This window comes from Pochonia chlamydosporia, chromosome 3 (genome assembly GCF_001653235.2).
Source record: "Pochonia chlamydosporia 170 chromosome 3, whole genome shotgun sequence".
NCBI lineage: Eukaryota > Fungi > Ascomycota > Sordariomycetes > Hypocreales > Clavicipitaceae > Pochonia > Pochonia chlamydosporia.
The window spans coordinates 791,406-805,721 of record NC_035792.1 but is presented as its reverse complement, the minus strand read 5'-3'; the positions used below and the strand labels follow the sequence as shown (position 1 = coordinate 805,721).

The window sequence follows — 14,316 nt, the reverse complement described above, 5'->3', positions numbered from 1 at the left end:
GATCCCGGCGGTATTAGGAGCCTGTGCTTCTTATATACTGCGGGGAACAGATGCAAGGGCCACGAGCGAGGCAATCCTTCGAGTAGAACCTCGGTGGTCATTTTATGAGGTGTTAGAGGTGGGCGTAGTCTTTACGATGTGAACTACGTTATTTTGAGCGGGTTTCAAGTAGACTGGTCTTGCGAAGTGCAGTAATTATGATCGTGGGATCTGCTTTGCAGTTATTAGATGGCTGCTTGCTTGAGGATGCCGCATTACGCATATAATGGACAGATTTGTACAAGTAAAGAGTTACGCGCTACGAAGCATTACGGTTGGAGATACTGTACAAGAAAATGACTGACCCATTTGGCCAACAAAACAGAACGGGCCGCTGATGCAGAGAGATGGTATGAGTTATATTCCGTTGACAGATACTGATCGATCTTTCTGGGTGCTGCTCAGACACAAATGGAACTGTTTTCAATTCGATTCTGCTAAAGCCTTCGGCGACAAATTGGAGATTTCTGACAGAACACATTGAACCACGTATAGTCTGAATGCAAACACCCTACTGACGAATGGACATTTCCGTCTCGCAGACCGGCACTTCGAATCTGTATATGCAGCAAGGTACCGGTTCCATAAGGCTCAGAAGTCGAAAAATACAATCGTGCTGTATTCCGCACCAGTTTGCTGTCCCAGTGAGTAGCTAAGTGTACCAGTGGACCGATTCCTGGAAACTGCTTCATCACAAAGAAGCCATATTTCGGCATTTTCTTTTTGTTAGCGAACGGTGAACATTGTATCCGAATATCGGGACTAGTACATAATTGGCTCATTTTGGCCATGCTTGCGATTCCAACATTACCGCGCGCGTCATACTTGCTCACAGGCTTCTGCATGAGCTTACATGCATCTACCCAATTGGTCATCAATAGCATGCTGATTAATGGCTTCTAGTGCATTGAGGTCCGTGGAGATGCATTAATTATGCGATGCAACATGAAAATGTAGGAATTATGAGCGAATAGACTTTATTTGACTCTTCAGCTCGGTTCTTGCTATGTTATGATATATATTACTCTCGCCAACTCCAGCATCTAACCTGCAGACTAGACTCATGACATACTAACAAGTTAGGCTTCGCCATTATCTGCTGTTTTAAGCTGTGTGCAACATCATGATGCACTCTTCATTGTTAATGATTGCCTTGGTGCCGGCTTTGGCAGCGGCGACACCACTGAACCCATCTGTGAAGCCTTTCAGGATCGATCTTAGTGATCGTGTACCTCATATGCTCGACCTGATTCGTCGGACGCAGCTTCCACTCACAGAAGTTCCCGCAGCGAAAGAAAGTATGAACAGCAGTCTGTCGTCTGGTATATCCCTATCAGCTCTTAAGAGTATGAAAGAGGACTGGATCACAAGGTTTGACTGGAACAAGGAACAAGCTATAATGAACAAGTATGTGACAAGGACTCTGGCGAATTCAAGTGCAACGCAGTAACAGCTCAAATAGGCGAAAGCATTATATCGCCAATATTGAGGGACTGAAAATACATTTCATCCACGAAAAGTCTAATGCGCCGGACGCAATTCCCATTATTCTGCTCCATGGATGGCCAGGTTCCTTTCTGGAAATGGAGCCGTTAATAGATCTGCTTACTATCAGGAGTCACGGCTCGAATAAAACATCTTTCAACGTCATAATACCATCTTTGCCCGGCTACGGGTTCTCCTCGCCTGCGCCTGACGGATGGACGATAAAGGATACGGCGCGAATCTTTGATCACCTTATGCACGCCGTTTTGGGATACAAGAAGTACGCTGTGCATGGCACAGACTGGGGAAGCGGAATCGCTTACAATATGTACAACGGGTATAATACAACTGTGCGCGCTGCGCATTTGAACTTCCTACCTTTCTACCCCTTAAACTTCAAGCAGCTAGCGGATCTGAACATCAAAATTTCCCCGGACAAGACTTTGGCAGAGCAGCGAGCTATTGATTGGCAGACTTCGGGTAACGGATACTTTGTTGAGCAGGCCACCAAGGTCAGTTGACTATGTGTCAGATGAGTAGCGAGGTGGGACTGAAGCTCACTCTTTCACAGCCAAATACCATCGGTCTCTCCCTATTTGATAATCCCGTCGGTCAACTTGCATGGATAGGGGAAAAGATGATTCTTTGTGAGTAATCGCATTGCATGATTCGAGCGCTCGAAAGTACTGATAGTTGTCATTTGTAAGGGTCTGACCCCCGGCAAGGAACTGGCCCGTCATTACTGAACCACCACGAGATTCTTCGCCACGTTTCTCTGTATTATCTCTCACAGACGTTCATATCATCTGTGTACACGTATTACCAGAATCAGGCTGGATTTTCTACTGAATACACGAAGGCTAACACGGACGCCCCGCTGTTGTACTCTACATTCAGCTATAATGTCGGTTTCTGGCCCAAAGCACTTGTTGGCAAAGTAGGAAACCTGGTGTCTTATAAGTGTAAGTGAGGCTTCCGTAGACAGAACTCGATGTATTTTAACCAGGTCATAGATCATGATTTTGGGGGCCATTTCCCTGCGCTTGATAACCCTGTTGCACTTGCCGAGGACCTCAGAGACATTGGAAAGTTCTGGAAAAGTACGTGATGAGTGAGTAGTAACACGAGGAAGGCTTGCGGTTGGGGTATATGAGCAAACTATTTTAGAAGTATGGCAAGAGGCATCATTTGGAAAACTACCTCGATCAATGGACAGCTTGTCATATCGAGACCACCAGAGGCACTAAGCAACATATCAAGGGCAGCAGTAGACTTTTATGAAGATCAAACCAGAATGAATCTAGAGTTTAAAGTCAATTGTTAAACCAAGTAGTATTAACATGTTACACCCTATTGCATGAATATTTCCCAATGGTATACTGGGTTGTGTGGAGCGTTAAAATTTATACACATCGTAGAATTAACTCTTGAGTTACATTACCTTTCAATTTCGCTTAATTTAAATGAGAGTCCTCTTTCTCATCTTATACTCCAAATTTATGTGCCTAAACATGCATTGCCAAGATGTTCGGAGCTTGATGTCCTCAACACAAGAATCTCTCGTCACGTGCCCCACTCAGAGAACCATCGCCGATCTCGGGCAGACTCAAGTTTTTGACATCACCGCGACATCAATCTACACTCACCATCGAGTCAATTGGGCCAAGAAACACTCGAAATCATGCCCTCAGTGACTCCCGTGGCCATGCGCGCCGGCGCCCGTCGAGTTGTCCGATTGACCGCGCCAATTGGCTCTACACCAACCCCGAATGTTTGCCTCGCCAGTTCACGACACACTCACATCACGGCTCGCAGCCTGTCATCCACAAGAAACCTGTCGGCTTTGCCCGGTAGCGATCGTATCAATTCCCCGAGGCGAATCGGTCAGAAGAGCCTAGGAAGCATTGGCAGCCAGCACTTGTCTTTGCAACGACGAGACTACACCGCGACCACCAACCCCAACCCGCCCCTGGGCAAGAAGAATGCCTCGAACGATGTTCCGTCCCGCATTGGTTTGATTGGAGCTCGAGGATACACTGGCCAAGCCTTGATCGATCTCCTCAATGAGCATCCTTTGATGGATCTCCGGCACGTATCCTCTCGAGAGCTGGCTGGTCAAGAGCTCGCCGGATATACCAAGCGCAAGATTATTTACGAAAACCTGTCACCCGAGGATGTCGCTCAATTGGACAAGGACGGCAAGGTCGACTGCTGGGTCATGGCGCTCCCAAATGGTGTTTGCAAACCCTACGTTGAGGCCTTGGACCAAGTCCAAACTCAGAAGGGTGGTGCCAAGGGCAGCGTGATCGTTGACCTCTCCGCCGACTACCGATTTGAGAGCTCCTGGGCGTACGGTCTTCCTGAGCTGACCAAGCGCTCTGAGATCTACCAGTCTACCCGAATCTCTAATCCTGGCTGTTTTGCCACTGGTGCTCAGCTTGGCATTGCTCCTATACTAGACCACCTCGGAGGCGAGCCTATCGTCTTTGGTGTGTCAGGGTATTCTGGCGCTGGTACTAAGCCATCGCCTAAGAACGATGTTGAGCTTCTCACAAATAACCTCATGCCATATAGTCTGACAGGCCACATTCATGAAAATGAGATTAGCCATCATCTTGGCACGCCTGTTGCATTTATCCCCCATGTGGCTTCTTGGTTCCGTGGCATCCACCTTACTATCAACATTCCTCTTAACAAGAGAATGAACTCACGCGACATCCGCCAAATTTATCAGGATCGCTATGCTGGCGAAAAGCTTGTTAAGGTTGTGGGAGAAGCACCTCTGGTGAAGTCGATCTACAAGCGGCATGGTTGTGAGATTGGAGGGTTCGCTGTTGACAGCACTGGCAAGCGCGTAGTTGTGTAAGTGATAGACAACTCTTGGGGTTACATATTATGCTAACGTAGCGAAGCTGCTCATCGATAGATAACCTCAACAAGGGAGCCAGTACTCAGTGTTTGCGTAAGTGTCTCTCTCCTCATCAGATATTATCAGCTTGCTTACGAGGTGTTGCAGAGAATATGAATCTTGCGCTTGGTTACGCGGAGTTTGAGGGCATTCCCACCATGTAAAAGTGCCACTTATATTAGACGGATTATTGTCCATGGAGTTGGCTCGGATATTCAAGAGCTGTGGGTTGGTTCTATCTCTGGGTCAAAGTAGAAAGACTTGGTCGTTCAGACCCCACGGTCTGGTAAATATATTCTATTACTTTGCGTGAAATAAGTGATCTGATATTTACAACTGTTGTACATTCAGAGTGACCTCTGTGAGCCACCGCTTCATATGCAATGCGAAAATCTCGGGATTGTGTGAACTTCTTCTGCAGTAACTTGTGCGGATGAAGCTGCAGGTATTCGTACCGTATGCGCCAAACCTGTCGGCCATGATTGATGAAGAAACACCAATATATACAATCATCGGTCGAACAGAGTAACAACCTCCTGACATCCCCTTCCGTGTCGCTGATATACCCTCACAGCATTGAGCGGAAACACTGTCAATCGATTGACAGAATTAAACTCATTACACGGTACACACCAAAAAGATTGCTTCTGTTTTAGTGTCTCGCATATGTAGAGAATGCCCTTCCCTCTAACAGATGCAAATAATGATACGTCGGTAGCCGGCAAGGCAAGCAAAAGCGTCAGAATAACAGCATACAAGTGCAACAGAAAGGTGAGCACAAGTGGATCTCTCTTGGCTACAGCTATGTAGCAGGCCGAGTCATCTCTGGAGAACCAGCTTGTAAATGGGAGGATCATTCGGTATTGCTCTGCTGGAGTGATGTCAGCTTGGAGTCGCCCCTGAGCGACCCTCAGTGTGTCGCGCATGGTCCTGATAACGGCGGAATGGCTTAAGTCGTCTCGGAAACAGCGTGCTACTCTGTTCAATGCATTTATACCTTCTGTAAGAAGATTGGAAATTTCAGTGGTTCTGAGATTATCGCGCCATCGTATTGATGCTGTTCGCGGCGAGAGCTTCGGGGCTTGGACGTTGTGATCGACGTGTATATCGGGGAATGGATGGTGAAATAGGAAGGGTTTCGACCATTTTCTCATTTCAAAAGACACCTGATATATTGATCAGCTAAGTACACCATGGATCATGAGATTCAGTTGTTCTTGCCCTCGAACTGCATTCCGCTATAACCATTAATGAACGGCTATATAAACACATTAGTATGACTACATTGCCATGCTGGTTGACACATACTAGTTCGACACCGTAAAGGAGCAGCTGAGTGCTGCACCCAATATCGCCTCAGCATTCTCTTCTGTTAGCGCTTGAAACGCCGCAAGCATCCCCTTGATAGCCATCGCAGAATACTTTTCTGCATCCTGAGCAGCCTCTTCGGACTTGCTTATTGTGGCGAGTCGTGTCGCCGAGGCAGCAACTAGAGCGTAGGCAACAAAGTCGAAGCTGTTTGCCAACTGGAACATACTAAGGCGGGTATTTAGAGACGGTAAAGTGATTCATAGTTTTGTACAATGACGCTCTGACGACTTACGCGGGTACGTCATCCCAAGGGGGACAGAGACTGCTTGTTCCGGTTAACCGAAGTATGGATTCTACCAGACCCATCTGATAGAGATACTTCAATTCAGCCACGGATATAGTGTGCCAATGGAGTGACTTTGTCAGCGTCAAGAGATGGAAAGGGGAGTGCCCATGTTCCTTCCATCTCTTGCAAGTGTCTTCAATAACGGATGGCCAAGAGACCTTGCCCGCCCCCTGAACTCTCTCTGGGATTGGGTATATGCACGTCCGGCTCCCTTTCTGACACCGTTGGCTGGAGCACGCGTTAGGATGACACGAAGGTATGTGCGTGTATGAAACTGGGCAGGCAAACGAACCAGATGGGACGTAGTTCGTCGCATTTTATCCGTCGGCGTTTGCAGCTTTCACAGCCTTGGGTTGACTTCCTGTGACTCCGACGGAGGACGATAGATGCTGTAGACATTGTGTTTCCTTGTCAACTCAGTGTTCACGAGACAATATTCGGACATGATGGAATATGTGAAACAGGAAGCATTTTTAGGTAACGACATGTTGATGAGGCGCTTCTCACGCCTCTCACACACGAAGAGTAAAAGCCTCGGTGCATAATCAATTCTTTTGACAGCTTACAAATTGGGTTTGTCAATCGAATGTCTCTTCCAGGAAGAATTCAATGATCCCGGCGCATTCGGTAGTTGCCACTCACCACTGCCGTTCAACTATCCGAATCTCCATCTCTCATCTCTCAATTATCTTCAATACTGAATGCCCTCTGCAGGTGTCATTACTTCCGCTCCACCCGTTTCTGCCGTTTTGCCCACTTCTCTTTAGTATCAAACGCCACAAACCTCAGGGGCATAGTAGTCAGCGTATTCATTGGTTTAATTTTCTTAAGCTTCTTTTGTGATGGTCAGGGACCTACACGGTCTAACCTGTTCAAGATTTGACGGATCCTGTTGCCGCCACTTCCGGCGTTGTCAGCAAACATCGTCGGCCGCCATGTCGGCCGCCATCGCCGCCCCTGTGACCGGAGCCTCTTGTTCTAGTCGGCCGCATCATCTTTCTTCTTCTACACAACTTTGATTACAATTGTTGTCAAACTTTCAGAAGCCAAGTTCTGGAACAATCCCGCCCATGCCGCGCTCCACACCTCCGTCCAACGGCAGTCTCGCTGGACAAGCGTGTGTGTTTTGCAAGGCACGAAAGAAGAAGTGTACCAAGGAGCTCCCGAAGTGTGCTTCATGTGCCAAGTTAGTGTGCCTGGTTAAAGACTATAACAGTGCTGATGATGGGCTAGAAAACACTTAGATTGCGACTATACACAATCTGATCCAAACAAGATAGGCATCTCAGTGTCGGAGCAGTTCGCCTCGCTTATTAGAGAGAGTCGACGAAATCTGCAGTCCATTGACATCTCAACCGTGTATTTCCTGGATTCAAGTCTGTTGCAGCATAACAGGCTCGAAACTGCGGAACCTAGTATTCCCATTCCAAACCATATTGCCAGCCTTGTCGGCGACCCCACGACTGTTCACGCCATTGCCTCTCATTTTTTCGATACGGTCCAGCTGTGGATGCCTGTTATCTCCAAAAAGAGGTTTTACGACTACTGCCGCCATCCCTTAGCACCTTCTCGTGCAGATTTAGCACTACTCATCTTTTGCATGAGGCTGCTTTCTAAAGTGCTACCCGAGGAGACAAAATGTCCACAGACTTCTGAATATTTTAGCGCAAAACAGTTTTACCTGGAGGTGGAAACGGCAGGATTCATGTCAATCCAGGTTCTACAAGCCGGAATTCTGATATCCCTTTATGAGCTCGGCCATGCCATATATCCGTCAGCTTTCTTGTCCATCGGGGCGTGTGCTAGATATGCCTACGCGCTAGGTATCAACGGGGGTGCGATAATCCCAATCAGCATTCCTTTTACAAGGGTTGAGAAAGAAGAGAGGAGACGAGTGTGGTGGGCTATTGTGATACTTGATCGGTGCGGACACCCCCTCCCGCCAACACCCTCTGTGCTTTCGTGGGAGTGCATGGTTTGCAGTTCAAGCCCTAAATTCTCGAACTCGAAACAGTAGCACTATATAAGGGCGCAACAAGCTAACAACAAGTACGTTTAGTTTCGTAAGCCTCGGGTGCCCAGGAAGGCGCTTTGCCGCAGAGGATCCAAAACCCCACGATCTGTTACCAACCGACGATGCGGCATGGGACATTGGCGTAAGACAAACTAACCTTATCAGCAGCCAGGATGCTTACTGGAACCATAGTCTGTCCCGTATCACGATACCTGTACGGTATCCTCACCGTCAAGCAGCCACATGAGCCACTTCGCCTTACTGGCCCAGGCAGCCGGGCTACTCGGCCAAGCCCTCAGGCATATCAGTCGGAGTGACCCAGACCAGGCTCGTCGAGAGAGGGAAGCCATCCAACTAGACCGTACTCTACATGCGTTAATAAACGCCGCTGAAGAGGTCAAGCCATCAAGATGTGATCCGATAGGGATTTGTTACAGGTATATAGTCAGAGCCTATATGATGATTCAACTGACATTCTGTAGCGCTCTTATGGCTCTCCATGGCCACCACCTGTCCTCGAGTGACCCGTCAATACTTGATTCGGGCTATGATTCCCGATCAAAGTCTGTCACTCAAGAAATAGCAAAGATAGTTACCGCAGAGTCTTTACAGCACCTCTCCGATTTGAAGCACAATACGGCAAGGCTGTCGCCCTGGGGCTTACAACTACTATACCAAGCAAGCGTCACATGTATGAGAATTAACCGGGAAACTCCTACACTGGAGTCTGCCGATACTCTCAACATACTGCGGCAGACATTGGTTGTTTTTGATTCGAGATGGAAAGTAGCAGGTGGGCCGCAAACTTGAACCTTGTTGAGACAACAAGCTTACTATAGATCCAGGAATGTATCTGCAAATGCTGGAAGCACGGGAAGTACTTGATGAGAGCAATTAAGCTGTTTTGGTAAAGCACACAAGTAGCTGTCGTCTAACGACTTACTGTGGAACGTTGGCGTGTCCTGGATTTCGTGACAATTTCTCCTTGACTTGGTCAAACAGGGGAACCGGTAACTGTAGGGCCTCAATTGCGGAGATCAATGCTTGTTTCAGTGAAACTATCGCTTTCAGCTTTTTCCCGCTTGTAGCCCGGCTGGCTGTAAGACTAATAATGATAGGTGGCCATGTTGGGACTGGACATCATTATGTCGTGACAGTGGACAGTCACGTCGCATTTGCAGCTGAAAGCAGTGTTACCACCCTACGGCGCCGCTTCGAGGCACAGCTTCCATAGTATTTGCGGTGACCCTTCGTGTTCGTTACAGCCCTCAAGGCACTGCTCCGTTCCTATTTGCTGAAAGGAGCCAAGAAGCGTCTGCTAAGTCGGAGGGTGCTCGGAGAGTAAATCGATTCTCCTTCACTGCGTGTAGTACAGTATACATAGCAGTAATTTTGCATCTTTTTGTGTCCCAATTCAGCCGGGCTTTGTATGTGTGGCCAGCCACCTAAATGAACCTACTGTAGCTAATGATTGACTGTGGCCCAGGTCTCCAAACCACTTGGGTGCCGAGCTTGTTACAATGCATTTCTGTGTAAAACGGACGACAAAAATAAACCAGACCAGTTCAGAACGTCCCTGACAACCGCTCCTTACCTTATGGACCTTGGTTGAGGTCCCCGTATTTACAGGAGCCCGAGTCAGGGAAGCTTAAGATGGGGTGGAGTGATCCTGTAAGCCACTCGGTTGTGTGGACGAGTTTGGCCAAATGAAAGATGACACGACCTAGCATCTCCCGCAGAAGCCAAAAGTCGATTTGTAAGATACTTCACTATCCTTAAAAGTCCCTCTGGGTACCCATAATTACAGATAGAAGTTGTGTTCACTTAACCGGAGATAAATTGTCGACAACGTAAACCCAATTATTCGAGAAATTGACTCTGTTGTCTCTGAAGAAACAAATCATCCAAGGAAGAGCTTGATGAAGATCGTACTGTAAAGGCAACCGTACAGGATGAATGTCACTGATTGGAGCAAGTTTGTCGACAAATCCGGAAAGTTTGAACGCCCGCAAACGACTTTCCACGAATGGATTTCCAGTAAGCCAGGATCTAGGTTTCCACCCGAGAAAGGTCGATACCATCTCTATGTCAGCTATGCTTGTCCTTGGGTACGCGAATTCAACCTTGGTCTTGGAGTTTAAGAATATGGAGCTAATCCCCACGTTAGGCACACAGGGTTCTAATTGCTCGAAAGTTATACCGCTTGGAAGACACAATCTCATATACCGTGGTTCATTGGCATATTCAAGATGGTGGTATGTTCATCTTGCTCTTTGGTATCTAAGCATGAGAAGGAAGCCAGGTTTGCTGACCACTTTCACAAAAGGATGGCGATTCGCAAACCTCGATGACGAGGGCGTCGACGAAGGACATCGTCTTCCACATCCGGATCACCAAAGCTTCACTCATCTCCGACAAGTCTATTACGAGTCGGACCCTTCCTATCAAGCTAGATTCTCGGTTCCAGCACTCTATGATTCAGTCAACAAAGTGATTGTCAACAATGAAAGTAGCGAGATACTTCGAATGTTTGGCACAGAGGTGAGTGTCTTTGGTTCAGACAAAAGTCTCCTTAAGTGTGATGTTTTTTTAACTATCATAATCTTTATTTTATGCTTACAAAATACTAGTTTAACAATGTTATCGACGATCCACATCCCGAAATATCCCTGTATCCCGAAGCCCTCCAAGGAGAAATTGATGAGGCAAACGAATGGCAATATACCGATCTTAATAACGGCGTATATAAATGCGGAGTTGCTAGTACGCAAAAGATGTATGATCTCGCTGTCACCGAACTTTTCCATGCCCTCGACCGTGTAGAGGCGCATTTCAAAACTGTCGATGGCCCATTCTGGTTTGGTAAGAATGTCTCAGAAGTAGACATACGGCTGTAAGTAATGCGTCTTTCAGTCTCCACCACTTGAGCCCAAGGCTGATAATTACATACAGGTTTGTCACAATCATTCGCTTTGATGTATGGTACCCCGGGACAGATATGTAATCTTGAGCTTTGTTGAACGATGTGACTAACGTATGATGCAGCCTGTATACGTCCAGCACTTCAAGTGCAATATTTGCGATATCCGATCCGGTTACCCGTATATACATAAATGGCTACGAAACCTCTACTGGAATGTCCCTGCATTTAGAGAAACGACCGACTTCCTGCACATCAAGTATCACTACACCAGAAGTCATGTCCCGGTTAATCCTTCGGGTATTACCGCAATGGGACCGCTTCCTCATATCCTGCCGCTAGATGAAGAGGTTTCCGTTTAAACAAAACCTGGAAACTTCTAGACTGGCGATTTGTTTCTCGGAGCGTATAGTCTTTCAATAATATGTATTTGAGATTCACTAGCTGCGAGATCTTGAAAGATTCGCGAGTTAAACAGCTTCCGAACAATTTAAGCACAGGAGTCACATGAAAGCCGGAGATGCACATACAGAAATGTGGCCGTATTGGCGTACAATGCTAGTATTCCAGTACTCCATCAACATCTTCTCCATTGTTATGCGCTTCTACGTAATCTTGCTAGCTAAATACTACTTACGGGCACTGATAGGTCTCATATGGAACCACGTGGGCATATTTCATGGGTTCGTCAGTTTCTCAGTTGCCTCATGCAGCCACCGTATCTAGTCTTGAAACTGTATACGCGGCCCTTGATAGTGTCGGCGGGCATATAGATACCAGTTAACTGTAGCGATTCCTGCAACAACGGCGAGAATCGCTGCGCTGTAGTCTAAAGATAGGAGGAGAGACATTAGCCCTGAGTCAGAACCTTCCATCGGGGACTGAACTTACTCATATTTGACGCAGTTGTGGGCAAATACGGGGGCAACACGAAAAATATGGTCAAAACGAGCGTCACCACGACGACATATCCATTTATGAACCAACCAAGCCAATGAGCAAGCCTGAAAGAGCGATTCTTGGGGAGATAGACTTCTGAACGACGCTGATATAAGATGAGAGCGCAAGGGATCGCAAACGACAGCTGCTGGAGTATGACACAGGAAGCTAGGAGAGCACTGAAAGCTAATAGGGGTAAGCTAAGTGTTAGACAAATGAATCTCCAAGACGTACCAGTAGACGACGCTAAGAATACACAACCACCAAGGGAAATCATGAACCACGAGGCAACAGTAGACCATAGAGGTATACCTAGAGATGGGTGTATAGCTGCCAGTATGCGAGATTTAAAAATAGCATTGTCTCTGGCGAGTGACCATGTTATCCTCGATGATGTTTGCATAACAGCATTAAAAACGAAGAACGCCATGAAGATGCCTCCTAGCTGAAGTCCTGCAGCTATCTTGTCGGATCTATAGGCTTGTCTACTCATTTCAAACGGGAAATAGCTGTCTTTGCGTCAGCCAATTTCTGGAAACGCTGGTTAGAGACGACGAACCCTTCGAGGCTAAGGATGGCCTCAAAATCAGAGATGCTGTAGAGCATAGCTATCGTATATGCAAATGCAGTGCAGAAACCGATTGAAATCGTAGTCAGAGTAGCCCTCGGTACAACCAGTCGTGGATTCAAAGCATCCTCAGCAAGATGGAGCGCACCATCCAGCCCAGCATAAATGAAACAAGTGGTCAACTGGGCACTTAGGAAGCAGACTCCATCTGGCCAGCCCGTGTAGTTTAGAAAAGTCGTCCATACAAACTCATTGCTTGCTTTTTCAGTCGGTCGCACGATGAACAGAATAACAGAGACTAGGAAGAGGCCAATAGTCACCAGAACTGGAAGGCATATTAGCATAGCACATGATGAACGTGGACTACTTTCACTTACATCCAACATCGTGGGTTCGCGGCAGCCTCTTCAGGCCCAAAATATTGTACAGCAAGACAAAGACCCCAAAAGCCTGATATATCACAAAGTATTGCCAAGGGTGCAGGATCAAGCTCGGGTTGTAAAACTGAGCGAGAGCAAGGACTTGCTGGCTGAAGATCATCGCGACAGCAGAGCCAATAGCAACCCATGAGAAAACAGTCAGGAAACCACAGACATATGAAATGACTCGGTTGCAACCACTCGGTGATAGAACAGATGAAAAATGGTACTGTCCGCCTGCTGTAGGATAGACGCTGGCTAATTCCGCCATGCTGAGAGCAATACACACGTACAGGATGGAGCTGAAGATGAGCCCGAATACCAATGTGGCAGGGCCGCCTTGAACGAGTGCAACTTGTGTGCTTGCCAATAGGCCAGCCCAACTGTTGCAGATATTGAAGCCTACAGCAACCATTGTTACTATACCGAGGTCTTTCTTGATGGCCACGTTGTCTGATGAACATGTCCGGCAGAGTACGTCCTCCTTTTCAGTGTTGTTGGATTCTTCCATCTCAATTGGAGTGGCCATTATGGGAGGGATTATTGTCAATGAGAAGATTAGTGCGAAGTGAAGTAGTTTGCTAAGTGAAGAGACAGTAGCGCATTTGAGAGGTCAAGGAACTGATTGCACTCTGATCTCTGGGTATGTGTCTTCCTATATGTATCTTTTATTCCTGCAACATGTTTATATAACACGGGTATTCAATAGTCTAAGCACTTCAGAATGTTACCTCCAATCAACTCCTCTGTGTTCCTTTCTGAGCACCAGAGAATCCGGGGTAAATCTAGGCTCTGATAAAAGGCGGGGAGAAATCGTACGCCACCGCGCCTGCGCGGCTAGATAAGATCAAACACTCGAATTTACATCGCTTTCAACTCAATCTACCCCGCAAAGTATTAGATTTTCTCAACTAAGTGGAGCTATCAATGGTATTTCACACAAGCTAAGGGGCGATTCGATACTCAATCGTCTAGGTGACCGCCGCCAATGGATGCGAGTGTTCATATGGTGGCTGGTCGACAGGAAACATATATTTGCCACACAACGATAGCGAAGCAAAGGACGGCAGTAGCATGAATATAATCTTGAGGCACTTGGTTGCGGCATGAGACTACGGGAAAGAACGGAACGTAATGAGCCAGCATCTTCAACTGTGGCTTCAATCCATAACCCTGAGTTTCATGACGAGCTTCAATCGAGGAACAGTCGCATGCGGAGTTGCCATTTCGTTGATCACATGCCATGATGCTGGCTTAGGATCAATTTCTTGTTGTTACTCATGCTGGCTTATCAAGTACCAGTACCGATACCAATCACATATAAGGGATGGAAACGCCGAAAGAGCCCGAACAAGTTGTTGGAACCA

At 47.1% G+C, this 14,316-nt stretch overlaps 4 protein-coding genes across 4 annotated transcripts; 2 read left to right on the top strand and 2 right to left on the bottom strand.

Moving 5' to 3' along the window:
- Positions 1-3,205: 3,205 nt before the first annotated feature.
- VFPPC_04150 (protein arg-6, mitochondrial precursor) lies at positions 3,206-4,596 on the top strand (the record flags this gene model as incomplete). Its single annotated transcript, XM_018283550.1, has 3 exons — positions 3,206-4,386; positions 4,437-4,486; positions 4,541-4,596. 3 exons carry the CDS (start codon positions 3,206-3,208, stop codon positions 4,594-4,596), a joined length of 1,287 nt encoding a protein of 428 aa, XP_018144658.1.
- Positions 4,597-5,639: 1,043 nt separating this feature from the next.
- On the bottom strand, positions 5,640-5,967 carry VFPPC_13581 (fungal specific transcription factor domain-containing protein; the record flags this gene model as incomplete). Its single annotated transcript, XM_018291356.1, has 2 exons — positions 5,640-5,670; positions 5,741-5,967. The coding sequence occupies 2 exons, from the start codon at positions 5,965-5,967 to the stop codon at positions 5,640-5,642; spliced, it is 258 nt and encodes an 85-aa protein (XP_018144657.1).
- Positions 5,968-10,055: 4,088 nt separating this feature from the next.
- Positions 10,056-11,385, top strand: VFPPC_13580 (glutathione s-transferase gst3 protein; the record flags this gene model as incomplete). Its single annotated transcript, XM_018291355.1, has 6 exons — positions 10,056-10,211; positions 10,271-10,358; positions 10,430-10,644; positions 10,734-10,996; positions 11,056-11,080; positions 11,149-11,385. 6 exons carry the CDS (start codon positions 10,056-10,058, stop codon positions 11,383-11,385), a joined length of 984 nt encoding a protein of 327 aa, XP_018144655.1.
- A 360-nt stretch (positions 11,386-11,745) lies between these two features.
- Positions 11,746-13,478, bottom strand: VFPPC_04148 (choline transport protein; the record flags this gene model as incomplete). Its single annotated transcript, XM_018283548.1, has 5 exons — positions 11,746-11,852; positions 11,915-12,148; positions 12,197-12,471; positions 12,522-12,855; positions 12,908-13,478. 5 exons carry the CDS (start codon positions 13,476-13,478, stop codon positions 11,746-11,748), a joined length of 1,521 nt encoding a protein of 506 aa, XP_018144654.1.
- Positions 13,479-14,316: the final 838 nt, after the last annotated feature.